Below are 23,598 nucleotides of genomic sequence, written 5' to 3'. Positions count from 1 at the left end.
ATTTCATCACAAGTTTATAAATATAAAAATCCCCAGAATCCACCACCTGTTTGTCTCTTATAAGAGGAGTTTGAAGTCAAATCAGTAGGCTTTTTACCACAGGTCTTCAGAAAACCTGAGAACAACACATAATAACTTGACTTCTAGTTGATCATTTAGTATCAGAAGTCGCTTATATAAAAGGCAAAGGACACTACAATTATTTTATTAAAATAGAATATGATCATGCCTTGATTTTTACTTATATAATTAGGACAGTAATGTCTGACTTTGCTTAGACAATAGTCTTGTCACTTAGCAGAAATAATCTACAGTGTAGAATATACAGTCATTTTGCAGTGAAAAAAAAAAAGAATATTGTGTCTAACTCCCATAAGCTTGGACGACTGCATCCACACATTTCTGCAATGACTCAAATAGCTTATCAATAAAGTCAACTGGAATGGCAAAGGAAGGATTCATGCTGGACTTCCAGACTACATCAAGATTTTTTTGGATACATCTTTAATGCCTCCTCCATCTTACCCCAGACATGCTAGCATGTTTCCATTTGTGCCCACCATCTTAATGATCTGTTGTTTAAAAAAATATCTCTATTACAAAATGTTGGTGTTTTAGGCTAATTTGTAAATATTCTCTTTTAACATCTATATGACCATGTCTATTTTAGTACTTTTTAACTATGTTTGATTGATTGTATAAATTTTGTATTGTTTTTTCTAGGTTGTTCAGTGACAACAGATGAAAAATAGTCTTCGGGCTAATTCTGGTGCATTGGCAGAAATGCTAATTAAAAAGTATCCCTTTAAAAAGTACTCAAGACTAGTGAGTAGTGAGTATTACACTATAAAAACCAGATGCATTTACATGTAATTTGAGGATGTGTGTACTTGTAACAGTCTGTAGATCATTTAGTTATTGCCTAGCAGGCACACAACGTCATAAGATGTTAATATTACAACCCAAGCTCATTCTGGAAACGTAGCCCCGCGGACGTTTCTGGAGACCGCGATTTACGTGGCCGAAGGTACGTAAAGGCCGCGTTTGGTTTTTTTCGAGCGAACGCTGCGGGGCGGTGTGGCGCCGCTCTGCCCCTCCTCTTCGCGCTCGCCGGCCGACGGCTCGCCTCCGAGTGGAGGGCTTTCCCGACGCAATCAGTTTGTCCGCCTAGCTCACAGCGTTGCGTCGGCGGAGCGGAGGCCCCGGAGGAGGAGGAGGAGCCGGAGCCGGCCGCGGTGGACGACGACCGGAATCGAGTCCGGGGAACAGCGGGTTCCGGAAATCAGGTAAGACAAAAAACGGAATCCGGAAAATAAGGGCGAGAACGCGGCGGGATCCGAAAACGCGGTCGAAATCGAAGACGAGGGCTTTTGTTTTTTTTTTTTTTTTTCGATCCGGCGGCTTTTCGCGTGTGAACGGCGCGGGTGCGAACGATCCGCGAAAACAAAAAAACGCTCCAATACGTACCTCCCGGGACGTAAATCGCGGTCCGCAGAAACGTCCGCGGGGCTACGTTTCCACAATGAGCCCGGGTTGTAATATTAGGTTAGGTCGTGATGTCAGGTGACCAAAATTCAATGTCTAGCCAGAGTCTAAGGCCAAAGTTATTTTGATTACCAATAATGACATTAAATGGGGTTGATGTTTAATTAATTTTAGGTTGAGTTAGAAAGTGACCAAAATTCAGTGTCGAGCCAATGTCTATTTTAGTACTTTTTAACTATGTTTGATTGATTGTATAATTTTTGTATTGTTTTTTCTAGGTTGTTCAGGGAGAACAAATGACAAATAGCCTTCGGGTTAATTCTGGTGCATTGGCAGAAATGCTAATTAAAGTACACTGTCCCTGCCAAATAAACAAATAAATAAATAAAATAAATGCTCATTAATGTTCATGTCTGGTGACTGGTCTGGCCAATCCTAGTGTACCTTCTTTGCTTTCAGGAACTTTGATGGGTAGGCTGCATGAGAAAGAGCGCTATCCTGCTGAAGAACTTGCCTTTTCCTGTGGTTTGTAATGTAATGGGCAGCACAAATGTCTTGATATCTCAGGCTGTTGATGTTGCCATCCACTCTGCAGATCTCTCGCACGGCCCCACACTGAGTGTAACCCTAAACCAAGATTTTTCCTTCACCAAACTAGACTGATTTCTTTAAGAATCTTGGGGGATCCAGTAGGTATTCTGCAGTGTTTGTAATGATTGGGATGCTGTTCAACAGATGATTCATTTGATGATTGATTTTTTCATTTTCATTAAGCTTATTCTCTGAATAATAAGGAGTCGCTACAGCGAAATGAACCGCTAACTATTCCAGCATATGTTTTACGCAGAGGATGCTCTTCCAGCTACAACCCAGTACTAGGAAACACCCAGAAACTCTCTCATTCACACACACACACAATCATACACTACGGGCAATTAGTTTATTTAATTCACCTATACCACATGTCTTTGGACTGTAAGGGAAACCGGAGCGCTCAAAGGAAACCCACACCAACACAAGGAGCACATGCAATCTCCACACAGAAATGCTATTTCACCCAGCTGTAATTTGAACCAGCGACCTTCTTGCTGTGAGGTGACAGTGCTAACCACTAAGCCACTATGCCGCCACTACATCAGAACTCATGAGCTGAAATGATTTTAGCTACTGTGATGCACCATACTATACATCTCAAAACAGTTTAACTACATCTTGGGTAATGTAACAAACCAAAGACTACAATATGACGAATAAAGCCCCACCTTCTAATACAGCAGCCAATGTTTAATCAATATAGACTGACTATTCTCTGGGGGAGGAGCTTGACGTGAGTTTCTGCAGATTTTGTGGAATTTAATGTTTATAAATGACACTAAAGAAACAGTTGTTGTTTAATTTTATTGGTGAGTCCTAATATAAAATTCGATCATGAGCTAGGCAAGAGGTTTTGTAGAATTTAATGTTTTTATTCAGACAGAATGCCCGTGCACACTGCCCGTAAGGCATTTCAAAGATGACCACCAGGTGAAATGACTTGCCTTATGACTTTATTAAAGCACATAGTTTAAGGATAGTTGTTATTTATGTCTCCTAAACAAAAGCATGTATTTACAAACCACAAGTGTTATGCTTTGCTCTTTGTGTGTCTTTAAATATCTAAAAACCTAAAATCAACATTATTTATTAAAAAAATACATTATTTTCTGGCTCTATTTTTCTGACTAACATTACATGTCGAAATGTTAAATCAACCGTATAAAGAGCTCTATAAATCAACAAGAAGAAATAGCTGAACACCCACCTGTTACATCATCAACTCATCATCACAATCAAATGCTAAAGGAATATTGATGAAGGTGATTGAAAAAGGATAAAACGAGAAAAGTATGATGAAATTTTAATTAATGGCTGTTTATAGTAGGTATTTCGGTCCCACTTTATATTAAGTGTTCTTAACTACTATGTACTTACATCAAAAAATAAATACAATGTACTTACTGTGTTTATAATGTATTTGAGAACACTTGTGGTGCTTTTGAGTTGGGATAGAGGTTGGGTTATGGACATGTTTGGTGGTATTGGTAGGTTTAAGGGTAGGTTAAGGTGTAAGGGATGGTCAACAGTGTATTTACAAATGTAATTACAAAAGTTAATTACAGATGTAATTACATAAATGTATTAAATCAAGCATAAGTACACAGTAAATAAATGTATTTACACAGTTAGTACATTGTAACAAACTACTACTTCCTGTGTAAGTACATATTAGTTAAGGCCACTTAATATAAAGTGGGACCAGTATATATATATTTTTTTTTTGGGTCTATGTTACAAAACGTAAAAGTACAAATGAAAGCAAACATTTAATTGGTCAAAGTTGCCAAAAGGATAAAATATGTCTCATTATCTCATTAATCTCATGGCCACAACCCATCTCTGGGAAACATCCACACACACATTCACACACACACACTCATACACTACAGACAATTTAGCCTACCCAATTCACCTGTACATCATGTCTTTTGACTTTGGGGAAAACCGGAGCACCCAGAGGAAACCCATGCGAAGGCAGGGAGAACATGCAAACTCCACACAGAAACGCCAACTGAGCCAAGGTTCGAACCAGCGACCCAGCGACCTTCTTGCTTGAGGCGACAGCACTACCTACTGCGCCACTGCCTCGCCACTGAAAAATCTTACTTAAGTAAAAATACTGTTACTTGCCTAAAAAATGTGGTGCAAGTACAACAAAAGTATCTGTTGTTAATATTACTCAAAGCATGAGTAAAAAGTATCCATTTTAAAAGAACTCAAGACTAGTAAGCAGTGAGTATTAAACTATAAAAACCAGATGCATTTACATGTAATTTGAGGATGTGTGTAATTGTAACAGTCTGTAGCTCATTTAGTTATTGCCTAGCAGGCACACAACGTCATAAGATGTTAAGATTAGGTTAGGTCGTGACGTCAGGTGACCAAAATTCAATGTCTAGCCAGGGTCTAAGGCCAAAGTTATTTTGATTACCAATAACGACATTAAATGGGGTTGATGTTTGGTTAATTTTAGGTTGCGTTAGAAAGTGACCAAAATTCAATGTCAAGCCAACATCTTAACCCATCGTCATATTGACATCAAATACTGTAAAAGCTGTAATTAGACATTGCTATTTGGTTGATGGACATTGACGTCGGCCTGACATTGAGTTCTGGCATCAAAGCGATTTTCATTTCCAAACAAAATGCCACAACATTGGGGTACAAAGTCAATCTCTTGTCATGTTGACGACTTGTGGCTGCTGGGTGTTTAAGGCCATTTCGATCATCATACGGTAGACATCTGTCTTTTTCTCATCAGTGACATGCATCTAAACAGCCACTGGGTCAATGCATGTAAAGACTTTGGACATCTTTTTAAATCATTTTGATGCATCCAAACAGTTTTCTGCAATCATAAAGCTCCCATGTCTTGAGGTAGTTCAATATGATGCAATTTACCTTCTATGTGCGATTTGTCTGGACAGGAATCACAAGACTTTTTCTCCCCATCGAGAAGAAAAATAAAGTAGTAACTGCAGGATGAAGAAAAGTAGCGGAGTAAAAGTACCAATACAGCAATAAAAATGTACTCAAGGGGAAAGTAAAAGTACAAATTTTTAAAACTACTTAGTAAATTACAATTTCTAAGAAAAACTACTCAATTACAGTAATTTGAGTATTTGTAATTTGTTACTTTACACCACTGGTTAGATAAAATTTAATGAAATACACAAGTTTGGTATTGTTTTGAATAGGGTAAAGTGTACCAGTCAAATTGGCGAATGAAGCCCGCCTATTAGTACAATACGCAATAACCGATCACTATAGACTGACGTTTCTCTGAGGGAGAGGTTCGGACCAGACGTGTGCTTTTACGACAGTTTTTTGTGGTCAACAAACGCAATGGAATCTTAGCGCAAACTTGCTTCACAGACATACAAAAAAATATCCAGATAAAGCTCAAAATCTGTTCTTAAAAAAAAAAGATTCACATGAAACAAACATTTCTTAGTTTAGTTATCTGTATGAAACTAATGTGAGGTACAGTGTATCCTGTAAAACGCACATCACATGACATTAACAATAAAAACGTGCACAAGCTTTTTGGAGGAGATTCACTATTAAAACCAAGCTGTGAATTACTTCTGAAGACCAGTGTGATCTGACGAAGCATTATCCAGACGATGATAATATGTAGAACGGCTATAAATGAGGTTGGTATTGTGATCTTGTTATTTTTGAGTGCGCATTAACTAGGACAACTTTGTTTGCTTCGAATGTTTAAAAAATAAACTTATGAGACGATTGTTAATTAATTTTATTGATGATTCTAAATATGTAATGTACTCGCAAGCTTGGCAAACAGTTTTGGAGAATTTGATGTTTGCCCATACCTGTCAACCCTCCCATTTTTCCCGGGATTCTCCTGTATTTTACTGTTCTATCCTGCTATCATCCCGTAAAAGGTATTTTCCCGTATTTCTCCCGTATTTTCAGTCTTTCTCTGAACAGCCGAGCCTCCCTATAGGCAACCCATACCGCCGAACCACCAGGGGCCGCCCTTGCTCTAAAACGTGAGTCTTCTGTGCTTTCGCTTTGTTCAGGAATGAAAACACTTATAAATAAATATTAAAAACGGCGCAATTCCATTTCCTTTTGATTACAGGTGCCGTCACCCATCCTATACAATCCTCAAAACAGTGATATAATGGTGCATGACTGTCAGCTGACGCACTCCATAGTGATAAACAGATACTGTTTCCCAAACGGATTCTGTACACACGATTTGAAGCGGAGAGAAAGTCTGGCTTTTGGGTGCGTGTTTAAACAGACATGCACACATAATTAATAAAAATAACATATAAGGATGTCGATCTTGGTGGGTTTTTTTTCCAAACACAACTAATTTCGTCTTAAATGAGCATAAAAAGTTAGGAAAGCAGTCGAATGCTTTTCATTATAATGTTAGATGTGTGCATTTTTAAAGTGACAACTCTTATTTAATGTAGTAAAAAAAATCTTAATAAATGAGAGATTCATTCGTTGCTCTTTAATCAGAATAATACTAATTTTTAAACATATTACTGACCATTTAATTGTTTATTTAAAACGAAACAGCTCCAATTGAACACATTTAGTAATTTGGTGTTTTTTTTGGGGGGGGGGGGGGGGGGGGGCTTATTATGGTGGGCATATCCCTTATTTTCACATCCCAATGTTGACAGGTATGTGTTTGCCCATTTAGACAGAATGCCCGAGCATACTGCCCGAGAGGCATTTCAAAGATGGCCGCCTATAGTAAAATAACTTGCTTTAAAGGGACTTTGGTTACACTGAACCCTTCCGTAAAGCTGTCAAATTGCTAAAAAAACAACACAGTTATGACTTGATTAACTTAGAAATGTTATCACATCAGTTTTATTTGAAGTGCATCGGGACCTTAAAGATGTCTAAAGAATAATATTTGCACTTAAAAGTTTTAGAAGCTGACAGCGGCCCTGATGGCAGGAGTTTTCAATGCAAGGCCTGTGATTCATATCAACCCTCGTGCAAGTGCAATCCAACTTTAATGGCCCCATGATCCTTCAGTGTTTATATCCCTTAAAGAAGAAGCTTCAGAGGAACGTCAGAAGGAAAGAAGGCAGACAGACACGAGTAAACAAGCCCACGGAGAGCCTGAGAGAGAGAGAGAGAGAGAGAGAGAGAGAGAGAGAGAGAGAGAGAGAGAGAGGGAGAGAGCGGCGTAAACACTTCCTCTGTTTATCAGGGCTAATGTAACGTGTGGTGGATCGGGTGGTCTGGATATGTGAAGAAAAGTGATCTGCGGATATGTTTGGCGGCACAGCACATGACGACTGAAGTGGATGTCAAAACATTTGTGTGGGTTTATTTTCCAGGAGTCTGGGGATATAAAGTTTAACTGCAGCTTGGTGAGTTAAAAAAAGAGATGGAGGATCTTTGTAAAATAGGCCAGAGAGAGAGGGATCTTAAATAAAAAAAAACAAAAAACATAAATAAAATGAAATCTGCAGGAAAAACCGATGAGGGGAAATTAAATAGTACCATCTTTCAGTATGAACATTGATCTTTAAAGATCAAATTTATGTATATTTTCTTTATATATCCCAAAAATAAAGATAAATAACTTAAAGAGCCCATATTATACATGAAATAGGGTCATATCTTGGTTGTAAGGGTCTCCAACAACAGTTTAATATGCATGCAAGGTCAAAAAACACTTTCATGGTCTTATAATCTGCATTTATTTTTACCTAATTATCCCAGCGACTCCTGTATGAATCGTTCAGGGATTCATTTGTTCCCAAACCCCTCCTTAGCGTGAAGCTAATCTGCGCTGATTGGACCAATGACAGTCTGTTGCGATTGGTCGACTGCCTTCAGTCAGAGAATGAAATGCCAAACAGCTAATCAGCAATATAAAAGTAATCACAGTTCATACACGCTCGATAGTGTAGGCGTGGATTTTAGCTGCCAGTGGGTCAATGTAAATACAGTCGATGGACTTGAAAATTCAGACGACTAACTATTTTATTGAGCAAAAACTCCAAAAACAGTTTTCTCCAGAGATCTCCTAGCTTCTCACTCTGCTCTTTTCACAGACACACACACACATACATATTGCACACACTCACACACACACACACACACACATACGCACTTAACCCTGCTCCGGACGACAACGCGCGCGCACACACACACACACACACACACACACACAAACACACACACCTCCGGACGACAGCGCGCGCACACGCACACACAGACACACACACTACTCCCCGTCCACGGAGCTCCGTTAACAAAGCAGCACGCGTCGCGTTTTTAACGTGACTTTGCACGCGATAAGAGAATATAGCCAGTTAACCTGATACAGTACACGCGGTTACAAGTAACAAATCACAACTAAATACATTTGCAAGCTGGAGTCAACGAGGCAACTTTAATCGCACGTGCTTACACTTGAGAAATGGAGGAAGAAACCCATCCTGACGTCCATCAGTAAGTTACTCTTTACTGATCCTTCCTTTAACAAACGCTGATGAAGTATTCTTTGTAGCATGTAGTTTCCAGAAGTTTCCAGTAGTTTCCAACTGCTTGGCTATAATGCTGAGGTTTCATCTTTGGGTAGAGACTCAATATATCCATCTGCAGTGTGACTTCAATCGACCGGCATGTTTGTGTGTGTGTGTGTGTGTGTTTGTGGGTGTGTGTGTGTGTGTCTCGGTTTCTGCGTCAGAGGGCGGGGCCTCAGGTTTGAAATCTCCCGGGTTTGCGCGTGCACGTGAATAACTTGGTTTCGTTAGTACGTCATGGCGAAACACCTAATGAATCGGTATCAAGGCGACTCGTTTGAAGCACTATGAGTCGACTCTTTTTTAGATTAATCAACCGTTTTTAACACTGTACACTAACAGATTTAAGCCTTAGCTGGATACTCCACTTCACTTAGAGCTGTGTTACACACTACATGGAGGGGAATTTTCAAAAACCCATAATATGGGCTCTTTAAAAAGAGGGCGTCAAGGTAGCGCAGTGTGCAGCACTATCGCCTCACAGCAAGCTGGTTCGGGCCTCAGTTGGCATTTCTGTGTGAAGTTTGCATGTTTTTCCTGTGTTCGCGTGGGTCTCCTCCGGGTGCTCCGGTTTTCCCCTCAAATTCGAAGACATATGGCATAGCTGTATTGAGTAAGCTAAATTGACCATAGTGTATATGTGTGAATGAGTGTGTATAGATGTGTGTATAGATGTTGTCCAGTTGTTTGAAACTGCTGTTTAAAAAAAGACTATCGAAGTCCTTGTTAAGATGATCAGTTTGTTTAAATGTACACTTTTTATTGTGTATTATATGATGTATTTTCTATCGTGAGATTGTTGTTCATCTGTATTGTGGCTCCACACTGTTGAACAGGCTCCACTAATTTGAGCTAAATTTAATTAAATTTTACTCAATACATACTTGTTGAATTTGATTAATAATCTTGCTTGTAATCTGTTACCTCAATTTTATTGTGTAGACATAAAGTATTATTTTCTAGAGCTGATGACCAGGCTCCACACATTTTATGTTAAATCTTAATAAAAACATTGAGTAGTTTAACATTGTGTCGGTTTTTCCGTTCAATAAAATTATTATTTTTGTTTAAAATTTGCTAATTTCTTTAAGTACTGTTTGTGGTTACTCATGTTTAAATGACGAATTTTAAATAAGCTCATATGATTAATTGTTACTCAATCCATATATGTTAAATTTAATTAATATATTGCTTGTAATCTGTTACCTCAAATTTATTAAGTAGATATGGGGTATTATTTTTAATGTAGTACTAGTTGTTCAGTTGGCATTGCGCTTTTTTCTTCAGACAAAAACACTCCATAATGCAGTTATATAGTAACAATACATTTTGTATTATTAAATGATTAATTTTGTTTACATTTAAATTTGTGCTCATATTTTTGACATTTTTTTACTCATTCATAGTAACAATTTTATGTAATAGTTTTGTTCTTAATAAAACATTAAATAGGTCAATATTTAATTATATTTTTATATTAAAACATAATATGAAAGTTACTTTGATAGCACTTGCTTTTATTTATTTTTTTTATTTTTTTATTTGACTGTTTGTTTATAAGGTTTGGCCTGGCTTTATTGATTTTATTGAAATTTTACTGATATTTTATTGTGATTACAGTAAAATACTTATTTATTTTCTATTTTGTTTTTAACATATTTCCACAATCTACACTTAACTACTAAAACAACTATTATTAGCCGTTGTTAAATTATTAGTATTATTAGTAGAAAACACTAAAATCGAATGACAGTGAGTGTGGATATCATAAAAATATTATTTTTTTCATGTTATTGTGAATTTTTTTTTGAGTCAAAAGTAACTAAAGGTGGTAACTAACTTTACAAAAAAAAAACACTGAAAAGTGAAGGTCTTACCACTGATAGTGATGCCCAGTTCAACTCCTCTTTTCTTCTGCAGCTTCACATGGAAAGTTCCACTGCTAGGCACAACAGATTCTGGGCAAACAAACAACAGTAATGTTAGGTTATTTCATAGTAATTATAACTTAAAAGGTCATATTGTACCTTATACATATATATACAGTTGAAGTTAGAATTATTAGCACCCCTTTGAATTTTGAAGTTATCTTTTGAGGTTTCTTTTAACATGTTGATCTCTGTAGCAAAGAAATCATTTTTAATATACCTGTTGCTCAGTACTATGTATCAAAAATCCAATCCCCAAATAGAGAAACTAAACAATTTTAAGCAAATAATATGTTGTTTTTAATTATTGCTTCATATTTAGACTTTTTTATGGTTTAAAATTGTAAGCACAAATGGTCCCACCGGTTGTAGAGTGACACTAAATTAGGTTATGTTACTTTATTTATAACTGAAGGTAGATTTGGTTTTTATCTATTGCTCTTCCTACATAACAGAAATATACAAAAAAAAAAAAATTTAAAAAGCATAGATATTAGAAAAACACACTGACAAGCTTCATAAGACATGTGTTAACCCCAAGTTTTGGAAGCTTCAAAAGAAAGGACACTATAGAACATCATTATACAGCATGGAAGAGCCAAGCTAAAATTTAAAACTACCTTAAAGTGTTCGTCTAACAGAATAAAAGTCATATACACAGAGGATGGCTTGAGTGTAAGTAAATTATGAGGTTCTTTTCATTTTTGGGTAAACTAAACTTTTAAGTATCCCACTTGTGGTAAAGGGGTTAAACAGCTTAATAAATATGTTGGCTGATCTACGATGGGCGATCATGTGACACTAAATGCTATAATAAAATCAGTATAGTTGTACGCTTAAAGAACCAGACTAGACTGATCACACCAGTGTGATTGTATGCGTCAAATGGTTAAGAATTCTTAGTGGAAAATCCTGGAGTCCCAACTAACCTGCCACATCAAACTCAATCTCTAGTGAGACCTTATTGGCCAGAGCAGCGTCTCGGAGAAGCTGATTGGCCTCTTCCAGCGTTCCGTCTTCTGTAGGAATTCCATTGATGGATAAAACTCGGTCTCCAACCTGGAGAAGCCCACACCTGCCAATCCAAACAAGACAGATGATATGATAGATATGATAGACAATTAATCCAGCAGCAAAATACAGAGCAAAGTGGGCCTGACTTCAAAATCAGTACATGGACATCAATAATTCAATTTTAATATGATTAAGATAATACTCTGATTAAAAGTCTACCATGTAAACAGTGATTTTGATTGCTTTAATCTGACTAAAGTGATAATTAAACTAAACAGAAATTAAATAGACATGTGGAGTATTCCTATTTTAGTTGCATTACTGAAGTGCACTACGCACATGTAAACAGCAATCAAACTATTATTGTTTTGTAGTACTTTTCTCTACATTTTGAGACAGACAGTACATCCACACAGCAGTTGTCAGTCAGTTGACGACAGACAAATGAGAATGGCTTCAAGAAAGAGAGAACATTTTTCTGATCCGGTTTATCACATGGGGCTTTGAATTGGATTAGACCATTAGGATCTACCTCAGAAATGACCAAAGAGTTTTGATAGTTTTCCTATTTAAAGTGTGACTCTTCTTTAGTTACATTGTGTACAAAGAATTAAAAAATAATAATAGTAACTATGCTCTCATTAATAGTACTGAAGAAAATTCTTTGATTGTTACACTAGAATAAGAGTTTAGTTCCTAGCCACATAGACCAAGACAGTAGTACAGAATGTAATTACCAGTGGTGTAAAGTAACAAATTACAAATACTCAAATTACTGTTACTGAGTAGTTTTTCCTCAGGAATTGTAATTTACTAAGTAGTTTTAAAAATGTGTACTTCCACGTTCCCTTAAATACATTTTTAGTGCTGTATTGGTACTTTTACTCCACTACTATCCTTCAATCTGTAGTTACTTCTTTATTTTTCCTGTACATGGGGATTAGAAAAATCAGTCCTGTGATTCCTGTCTAATCAAATTACACATAGAAGGTAAATTGAATCACATTGAACTACCTCAAGACATGGGCAATTTATAATTGCAGCAAACTGTTGGGGAGCATTAAAAGTGTCCAAGAAGACGTCCAAAATCTTTACACGCATTGACCTAGAGACGCATGATGTATGTCACTGATAAGAAGATGATGGATGTTTATTATTTGATGACCGAAATGGCCTTAAACACCCAGCAGGCACAAGACATCAACATGACATCAGATGGACTTTGTACCCCAACATTGTCGGGATGTTGCATATTGTTAGGAAATGAAAATCGGGTTGATGTTAGAACTTATTGTCAGGCTGATGTCAACCTAAAATCAACCAAATATCAACATCTAATGATGTTACAGCTTGACGATGTGTGGACGTTACCACTATGACATCTATCACTTCTGGATTTTGGTTTCCTGACGAATAAATGTCAGTATTTGACGTCAATATAACGTTGATTTAAGATGTTGGCTCGATGTTGGATTTTGGTCACTTTCTAACACAACCTAAAATCAACCAAATATCAACATAATATGACTTCATTATTGAACATCACAGCAACGTTGTGGTTGACGCTGACTAGACATTGAATTTTGGTCACCTGACATCACGACCTAAATCTAACCTAATATTAATGTCTTTCATTCATTCATTCATTTTTTTGTCGGCTTAGTCCCCTTATTAATCCAGGGTCGCCACAGCGGAATGAACCGCCAACTTATCCAGCAAGTTTTTACGCAGCGGATGTCCTTCCAGCCGCAACCCATCTCTGGGAAACATCCACACACACATTCACACAGACACTCATACACTACGAACAATTTAGCCTACCCAATTCACCTGTACCGCATGTCTTTGGACTGTGGGGGAAACCGGAGCACCTGGAGGAAACCCACGCGAAGGCAGGGAGAACATGCAAACTCCACACAACCTTCTTGCTCTGAGGCGACAGCACTACTACTGCGCCACTGCCTCGCCCAATATTAATGTCTTTGTTATGATTATCAGCGATCTAGCGGTTGCAGATAGTTAACGCACTACACACACACACACACACACAGCCAGAGGAAGATTATGAACTCACACAAACACTTCATAGTCGAGACTTGTTTATCCGTCAGGTTAACATTATGACACGTTTTTCTAGTCATGTCTTTCCGTGGCCAACCTTCGCTTTGTTTGTTTGTTTGTTTGTTTGTTTGTATGTTTTGTTTATGTTGTTAGCTGCCTTGATTGACCACTCACCTGCTTATTGACCTTTCTTCTGGATTTGCTTGCATGTTACTGTTTGCTCCTAAATGTGACCATTGCCTGCCTGACCATTCTCTTTATAATAAGTCCTGCATTTGGATCTGCAGTCTGTTGTCAGCATTTTCCTTGTGACAGTCTTATGACGTTGTGTGCCTGCTGGCCAATAACTAAATGCACTACAGAATGTTACATTTACACACATCCACAAATTACAAGTAAATGCATCAGCTTTGCACAGCGTAATACTCCCTACCTTGTGAGTACGTTTGAAAGGTCAACTTTTTACTCATATTGAATAATATTTACAATGGATACTTTTACTCTACTTGCACTACATTTTAAGGCAATTAATTGTACTTTTATCAATTATGATTCTTCAGTAATCTTTTCACTTCTGGTAACTACAGAATAGTAATTTTTTTACTCTGAAAATTATTGAAACTCTTTTAGAAAAAAATTGAGCGAGGTGCTAATTGTCTAATCCAGTGGTTTCAAACTGTGGTACGGGTACCACTAGTGGTATGAGGGCTTCCTTCTAGTAGTGAAAGACTCGTTGAATAACAAAATAATAAAATGAACACACCTTTAACCCTTTGACATGTGCGATAACACTGAGAGTCTGGTGATCAGACAGCATCGGCTGTTCCCTGAAGCGTATGATTACACCAGTGTGTTTTGAATGTTTACTTTAGAGCAGGGGTCACCAATCCTGGTCATGGAGGGCCGGTGTCCCTGCAGGGTTTAGCTCCATCTTGCCTCAACACACCTGCCTGAATGTTTCAAGTATACCTAGTAAGACCAGGTAGCTTGTTTAGGTGTGTTTGATTAGGGTTGGAGATAAAATCTGCAGGACACCGGCACTCCAGGAACAAGTTTGGTGACCTCTGCTTTAGAGCATCATCAGACGTTAAAAATCAGTCCGCTTGGCGCAGAGCCAGAGAAAGAGGCACGCGAGGCTTGCGGAGCAGATACACATGCACTAGAAAATGTTGTGTTGGCATTTCAGTTACTGCAAACTCAGGAATTTATGCATGCTGCAAATGTATTAAAACCTGCGCTCGTAGTTGTGTAAAATCATGCGTGTTTTCGATATAAGAAGTTTTTTGTTTTGTAAAGCAGCGTGGCTTTCAGTTTAGTTTGTTACCTCAGATTGAAGCTAATTTATTTGGATGTGATTCAAATGGCGTGAGACACAGAACATAGACTCAAACTTTGCCATACTTAATGTTAGAATATCATTAAAGTTAGTCTCTGTGTGCACAGACAGAGGGGCCACGAACTCTACCTGAGTCTGCTTGAAAACACACATAGGCCTACTGTAAATGACGTGCAGCACATCTAATTTCTAATTCAAATATGTAATTCCAAATCATATATTTAAAACAAAGTTAATGTCTAGATATGTAAATGCAAATTATATTTCAAAATGTATAAAAAAATTATATATATATATATATATATATATATATATATATATATATATATATATATAAATATATATATATATATATATATATATATATGTATATATGTATGTATGTACGACATATAACCAATATTTAGTACATATAGCCTAGAGTATATTTATTAGGCCCAAGCAACATTTCCAGGTTTTGATGAATAGGCTACTATACATTAATACTGTACAAGTACAGCAGTTTTCTTTTTACTTTTTATGAACAGTGCCATTTTTATTATCTTTGAAAAGCACATTTTAATTTAAATGGTGAAGGTTACAAGTACAGTTAATGTTCAAACTATGTTTAAAATGGCTGACACTAATACATAATCATAATAATAGGAATTAATCTGCCTCGTTTTTGAAATGTGCAAAGCTGTAGCTGCTTAATTAGGCTTACTACGCTACTGTATTTCAATACTGGTCATTATGGTGGTACTTGGAGAGTTTTCCTGAGGTGGTACTTCAAGAAAAATAAATAAATAAATGAGAACCAGTGGTCTAATCTAATTCAATGATCTATGCTAGGCTAAGCTAAGCTAAAAGTGCTCCTGCCAAACTTGGAGGTCGGCTGAATGGATTAAAAAATGGTATATCTCAGCCGTTTAACTTAAGGAGAGTTGTAAAATAAGGCTATTGTCAATAAGTGGAGTGTTAATTTGAAGCCAGTAGAGAAAAGTGGGGCTGATTGGCTGATTTATAAGCACATTTTCTGTCTTGTGTCACTGTGGAAAGCCATGTGTATTTAGAAGAGAATTCAACTGACCTGACATACTGTGACTTTCAGCCCAAACACCCCAAATGTCAAACGCTGCCACAGTACAACACAACTCAACACACATCAGATCACTCGGCTAACGATAAAGCCTCACACCAGGATTGACTCACACACTGAGCTACAGAAACAAACAAAAACAACATAATTTGCAGGTCTGAATATAATGATGGTAAGTTTGATTTGGATCTCATCTGCTGGCAACAAATAAACGTCCAGCTCAACACCAACATGTAAAAGAGATGAATTTATACATGTTTTAAAAATTAAAAGAAACCTAAATTGGTGACAAACATTCAGAGCTATTGATAGAACAGGTAAACATCTGCCGATGTAGTACTTTCGAATCAGTTTAACCCGCTGAGGAAGAAATACAACTTTTGACTACAAGCACAATTAAAAACACCAGACATCATCAAGTATTAACCATTAAAGCTTAAGTGGTTTAATGGTTTCTAGTTGGTTCTGGGACAAATTGCTTTAGGATTCTGTGTGTTTTCACATGCCATCAATTAAGACCTACAGGGACCATTGATTTCCATTAAAACTAATAAAATACCCGTTAAAACAATTACAAATTATGTGTGGTTTCTTTTTTTTTCCCAGCAGTGTAATATTATCTAATATTATATATTATTTTTTATATATTATATTATTTAAATATTATTTATATATTATTATTCATTCATTTTTCTTCGGCTTAGTCCCTTATCAGGGTTGCCACTGCGGAATGAACCGCCAACTATTCTGACATATTTTTCATGCAGCAGCAACTGAAACTCGTACTAGCAATTTTCTTGCTGTGAGGCGACAGTGCTAACCACTGAGCCACCATGTCGCCAATATTAAGCTTCCTTCAGACAAATTATAGTTGTTGAAGTGCTTCAGAATCAGGGCTTATTTTGTGCCAGAACACGCCGGATCCGGCACCTCTAAAATCTCATCCGGCACCTCATTTTACCGATCCACCTCCTCAACCGTTCACTTTCGCTTTCTTCTGCGACTCCCCAACCCTCTTCACTGTCGTCTGCAACACCCTTCTGTCATCCAGGCTTTAACAATTTTTTATTCAGTTTTTTTATCATGTTATTTTATATTCACGGTGTGTGTTTATACTTGTTTGGTCAATACTTGTTTGGTAATGTTTTATTATTTGTTTTATTTGTTCTAGCATGGCTGTTAATGCTTATTAAGGCGACCTTGGGTGTCTAGAAAGGCGCCATTTACAAATAAAATGATTTATTATTATTATTATTATTATTATTATTATTATTATTATTATTAATAAATTAAGCACTGTACAGAACATTTCCATCTTCCAATATAGAAATCTGATTTATGACAAAATATCTAAATATGACATAAAAGTTTATGTGTGCACTTCAAATATATATATATATATATATATATATATATATATATATATATATATATATATATATATATATTTCATATTTGCAACAAATATTTCAAATTATTGCAAAAAAGACCAGATGTTGTTGTTACAAATGGGTTATATGCACAGACGTGTTGTTCAGCCACTGAAATCTCCCGGTGAAAGATTGATATGATTTATTTCAGTTTTATAAAGGACCTGACAGCATTGATAATGTAGATTTTTATTTAGTTTAACAACAAAACATCAGTGAATAGCGCTATTCCCCCTAGCCTGCTTTACTGAGTTGAAGTTGCTTTTATATTCAAATTGGGTCATTTTTGAACAATGACAGCCTTCCTATACTGTTTACCATGCTAGTCTGAATATTCGCTCAAAAATAGCATGTAAGTGTGGCTTAGTAGTAAGTGAAAATCCTGCACGTCTCCGGCCAAACGCTAATTACATTTCTAACTGCAAATGAACTATTAGGTTGTCTGCTGTCAAGTCTCTGTGTCGTTCACGATTAAGGAGGCTTGGCTTTGAAACACAGTCCCTCCCCGCCGTCCAAAAATAATATGCTAAGCGGTTAGCATTTTGGCAGATCATATACTGCACCTTGAAGCTAAAAGTAATAGCCATAAAACTACTGCATGACACTACTTAACATTTAGTAAATTATTGGGAACAAAGTGAATTAACAGATAAAAATCTAAAGCTAAATTAGGTAGCAAAGTAAGTTACAATTAAATATCTGTTATTTCTACTAAAAACTCCAAAACAAGACAATCTAGCACCTTTGCGGCAACTTAGTTTCAGATGTTTATCCTAAAAGTATTTATATGGCCAGATCAGACAACAACTGACACAGTAAGAACTAATTTATTAATTTTCCTTTGACTTAGTCTCTTTATTAATCAGGGCAATCCAGCACTTTAAAACATACACTCTTGCATTTACTGTATTGCCAACTAACCCAGCCGGGGCTTGAACCATCAATCTTCTTGCTGTGAGGCGACAGTGCTAGCCTATAGTTAGAACTAATGGCCCGTTTCCACTGAGTGGTACGGAATGGTATGGTTCGGTTTGGTACGATTTTATGGCCGTTTCCACTGTCCAAAAGCATACCGAACCAACCCGTACCGTACCACTTTTTTCGGCACCCTTTCGAAAGGGTCCCAAAATGCAGAAAGGGTCCCAAAAGGTGAAGCTACACGCGCAGCTGAACGCTATTGGTTTACAGAGATACATCATTTGTAGACTCAACAAGCCAGAATGTAAACAAAGGACCCGCCATGTTTGAAATACACAGCGAGAGATTACAGCGGAATTATATATACATATGCAGCCATGGTCGATCCGGGCTCAAACAAACCCTGTCGTTGTCTTGATAAACAGCCACAAAGCCATGGAGAAGAGCAGATTTACCCTGTGCCGCGTAGTTTTTAACGAGCCAGTCTGAAGCCCGAGTGGTTTCGCTTTCTTCCTTGCGCTCGCCGCACGTCTCTAACTGAAATAACAAATCTCTTGAGCTGATAATAATAGTTTGGCTTGATTATTGACAAGCTTTGGAAACCCGATCCTGTGAGAAGCTGACAAACGCGAGAGTGACACATTCAGAAAGAAAAGGACAAACGCGAGAGTGGGGCGCAGAAAAAAAAGGCCAAGGAGCATGTTATTTCTTCAGCAAACGTAAACAAACTGCCTTGTTTTAATCTTTATTCTCACCATTTGGACTAATATGAACTGGGAACTGTGCTGAAGATTACAGACACAGATGAGAGGTTTTCACTGACTGTAGCTATACTTTGTGTTGTTTTGAACCCAATTAATCACGAAATGTCTGCTTTTTGTAGTTCTTCTGTAGTTGGTAACATATCAGGGACTGTAAGGGTCTGTATGTGTTCATATATGTTCATTTATTTATTTATTTATTTAATATAATTACAGACGTTACAGTACACTGAAAAAAATTATTCAGAGATGATTCCTTGGATTTACTCAATTTTTTAAGGTAAAGTGGTTGTAAACAATTTATCTGTGTTGAATTTAAACAAACAAATTAAGTTGAACATTAATAAACTTAATTTGTTTGTTTAAATTCAACACAAATAAATTGTTTGCAACAGTTCTGCATGCAACACTTTTTTCAGTGTAGGCTGTTTGGCACCGTCATTGATCTGCAGTTATAATCAACTCATGTTCATAGAAAAGTTGGTAATAAACATTTATTCAGAAGTATTTATGTGTGTAAAGCGTCTATTTTGTGAGAAGTGCTTCTCATATGATATATGAACGACCTGTGCAGCTTTACTGTAGACATTTTCTCGAGCGAAAATGACGTCGACTGAAACTTTGTCATACACCAAGCCCACCAAAAGGGTACCCTTGGTAGTGGAAACGCAAGCCTGATAAAGGTGACCCGTACCGACCCGAACCATACCGTACTGTACCAGTCAGTGGAAACGAGCCATAAATGTACAAACATTATAATCAAAATAGTAACAGAGCAGCAACAAACAAACCGTCCAATTTTTTTTTCTTTTTTTTTCAATTAATTAAGACAATAATTAATTGAAAAGACAGTTTTAATCAATTAAGACAATTCTATAAGCAATTATAGCTAATTAGACAAATTTTAACGAACAACAAAGCAGCCAATATAGCACATTTGCAACAATTACTTCAGATGTTTCTTTTGAACAAGCAAAAAGCAACCCAAATGATAAAGTCACTAGTTACTAACCAAAGTTACTATTCAAAATGTTAGCAAAACAGCTAAAAGAGCAGCTTTGTAGCTGTTAGGCTTTTAAGTTAAGTGGCTGTAAGCAATTTATTTGGGCTAAATTTAAACACATTAAGTTGAACATTACTAAACATTACTTTGTTTGTTTAAATTCAACACATAAATTGCTCACAACAATTCTGAAGAAATAATTTTTTCAGCATACAATGCCTTTGTATTGTCCATTGGAAAATTGTTGACATATTTTAGCAAAAACAATAGAAACAATCAGAAGATTAAACTACAAATACCTTTTCATTACAAACCACAAAATTAAACCATTAAAACCAGTGCATTGTAACGGTTTCAAGCGTGTTTTGGGACATATTCAATTATGATTTATTGGTTTTAATATTCCCCCAATAGAAAAGAAAACAAATTAGCAGAAGAGACTCGCGGGATCCATTTAAACAATATTGAATCCATTGAATTTATTACAGCATTTTCAGCAGGGATATTAGACAGATGTTAGCAAACATTAGCAAAGCAGCTGATGTAGCACTTTTGTTGCAGCCACGTTTCAGACTTTTCAACAACTGCTAACAACAAGAGACTAATGCTAGTTTAAAGTAACTAAACCAACACAAAAATGAGGGTTTAGAATAATTTACCAAATTGTTAGCAAACGTTAGCAAAGCAGTTAATAAATATTGTATCTTTCTCACAAAATGTTAGAAAAATAGCAGCTTTGTTGTATCTTAATATGTCCTACAATGTCTTTAGAAAAAACACAAACCATGAGGCACTTGTTGACATACAGCAAGAATTCAGAGCTAAAGCTAGGGGATATTAGCAAAGCAGCTTGAGAAGCAGCTTAGTTTTAAATTCCTTCTGACAAATAAAAAGAAACCTAATTTGCACAATGTTTTTGTGTAATTTTTGTTCTCAGCTGCGTGAGTTTAATTCATGAGTACCTCCCTTAATATTACAAGAGCACAAAGTGTGACAGCGACACACTCCAGCCTTGTAATATATTATGAATTAAAGTCTCTTTCTTAAATGTTGCTGATAAAAGGTGTGACTTTTTAGCAGTGAGACTCTCCTGCTGAGTGTTGACCCAGTTTCCAAGGTAATATACCAACTCAAGCGTATCTCTCTCAGAGTCAGTTTACGTCAGCTCTTAAAAAAGATCTTTTCTGCATTTTCGGAGCATCATTAGAGCGCTGTGAGACCTATAGTGTGTTTGTTTGTGCTTGATTAGCATGGTATAGTTACACTTTGTGTCGTACCTTTCGGCTGAGCTGTCCGGCTCTATAAAGCGGATAAGAGGAGGTGCGGAGAGCGTTTCTGTGGCAAATATTCCTCCTTGTAGTTGAACCCCAAAGCCATTGAGAGGGTCGCCTCTGAGAGTGACCTCACTGGACTCTGTGTGGACTATCTGACCTCCGGGACCCACCGAACTTGAGGCTAAAGACACGGCTAAACAGAGAGAAGTGTCATAAATTTACAAAAAAAAAATAAAAAAGTTGTGTTGTTAGTTTAGCAACATGCTAACTGTACACATAACAAAAACTTAATTTGATAGAATAAAAATACAAATTTAACTAAAAATACATTGTCAATGCAATATTTTTGAGTGTTAATTATTGTGCCTAGGGTGATGTGTTGACTGTAGAGTTAAATTAGACTAGTATAAGTAAAAAAGGATTATTGATGCCAAATTTGGGAATTCTATTATTACCTACAATGGTGCTTTTAGCTTAGCAACATGCTAACGACAGCTTGATATTTGCTGACAATTCATTGACATTAACAACATGTTATCTGTTTATTTTTATAAGATTTGAATCTATCAATTAGACAATCTATAAAATAGTTAGTTGTTAGCTTCCCAACATGCTAACAGCTAACTCTATAGGTGAACTGATTTAAGGTTAAAAAGACAATCTAATATACCTTAATCTAATACATTTCTGATATATATATATATATATATATATATATATATATATATATATATATATATATATATATATATATATATATATATATATATATATATATAAAAATAAAAATTGTAATTTAAATTTTGATATTACTGTAATTAAATTTTGACAGATTTCCTTCCGGAACTTCGATTAATGTATTGCACCTATAGTATATTGCTAATAGAAATAATAATAATAATAATAATAATAATAATAATAATAATAATGATGATGATGATGATGATGATGATGATGATGATAATAATAATAATAAGTTGAAACAAACAGAAGCTACATTTGGTGGTTAACACATAAATAATAATGTTCCCAAAATTAATCTTTCAAAATTAGTTAAAGCTTAGCAATTAGCCAACATTTTAACATGCTATCTATCTATCTATCTATCTATCTATCTATCTATCTATCTATCTATCTATCTATCTATCTATCTATCTATCTATCTATCTATCTATCTATCTATCTATCTATCTATCTATCTATCCATCCATCCATCCATCCATCCATCCATCCATCCATCCATCCATCCATCCATCCATCCATCCATCCATCCATCCATCCATCCATCTATCTATCTATCTATCTATCTGTGTAACTTCATTTATGAGACTTTGTTTCATCCAAGACTGTCGAATAGCAAATAAGACAAACTGTAAACCATCCCAGTCACCTACAGGAGCTCTTGTGCTCTTTCTTTCTCTGTCGTCTCTTTAGCATGGAGTTGCGCGGGCTCATTGGCGGAGCGGCCCGGGGCAGCGTGCTGGAACCCTGGCTGGTCATGCCCGATGTGGTGGTGGACCCAGGAGAGAAGTTAGAGCAGACTACCGCTGGGGAAGAAGTGAGAGAGAAAAAAATCAGGCAGTGCAACCGCATTAAAAATGTAAAATCATGGCAGTGATCCAAAAGACTGAGCGGCTTGCAGCAGGTTAATGATCCATATTCTACCGGTCCCTTGCTAGTCTTTGCAGATCCATCCACTCCTCTAAGCATTTGTTATTTAAGGGGACGTTTTATTCAATTTGGAGGCTGCCTCTGGGAGGTGGACGTCTGGGTTAAGAACAATTTTCAGTATTAATGAAATGCCATTTTACATGTAAATGATGGATGACTAACTAAAGAGGGTTTCTGCACAAAACTAGTATGGAAAGCTGTTTAAACATATGAGACGTCCTAGTACCTATTTTCCTGCTACTAGTGGTTATTTTTTAAAAATATCAATATGCTTTTCATCAATACTTATTCATTAAATGCTAATCCTTAGTTATTACATATGATTTTTGGTGGATCCATCATGAAGAGATTTTTGCCTATCCAAATTTTAGAAACAACAAATAATAACTTGTCTTCTAGTTGATCATTTGGTATTAGAAGTGGCTTACATGAAAGGCAAAGGCCTCTAGATTACGCTTATTTTAACAAAATAAAATAATGATTTGTATTTATTTTTTTAAGACGGT

General features: G+C 36.4%; 1 protein-coding gene across 8 annotated transcripts in view; it reads right to left on the bottom strand.

Annotated features, from left to right (window-relative positions):
- grip2b (glutamate receptor interacting protein 2b) overlaps positions 1 to 23,598 on the bottom strand; it is a 388,262-nt gene that overhangs the window by 36,987 nt on the left and 327,677 nt on the right. For all 8 annotated transcript variants that reach the window (XM_068216484.2, XM_073937529.1, XM_073937526.1 and 5 more), the window contains exons 11-14: positions 22,816 to 22,968; positions 21,425 to 21,614; positions 11,476 to 11,621; positions 10,496 to 10,576 (exon numbers count right to left, since the gene is read on the bottom strand). In XM_068216484.2, coding sequence (XP_068072585.1) covers positions 10,496 to 10,576; positions 11,476 to 11,621; positions 21,425 to 21,614; positions 22,816 to 22,968 — 570 coding nt within the window. The remainder of the gene's footprint in view (positions 1 to 10,495; positions 10,577 to 11,475; positions 11,622 to 21,424; positions 21,615 to 22,815; positions 22,969 to 23,598) is intronic.

The sequence above is a fragment of the Danio rerio genome, chromosome 22 (assembly GCF_049306965.1).
Source record: "Danio rerio strain Tuebingen ecotype United States chromosome 22, GRCz12tu, whole genome shotgun sequence".
Taxonomy (NCBI): Eukaryota; Metazoa; Chordata; class Actinopteri; order Cypriniformes; family Danionidae; genus Danio; species Danio rerio.
This window is presented reverse-complemented; position numbering and strand designations above follow the sequence as displayed.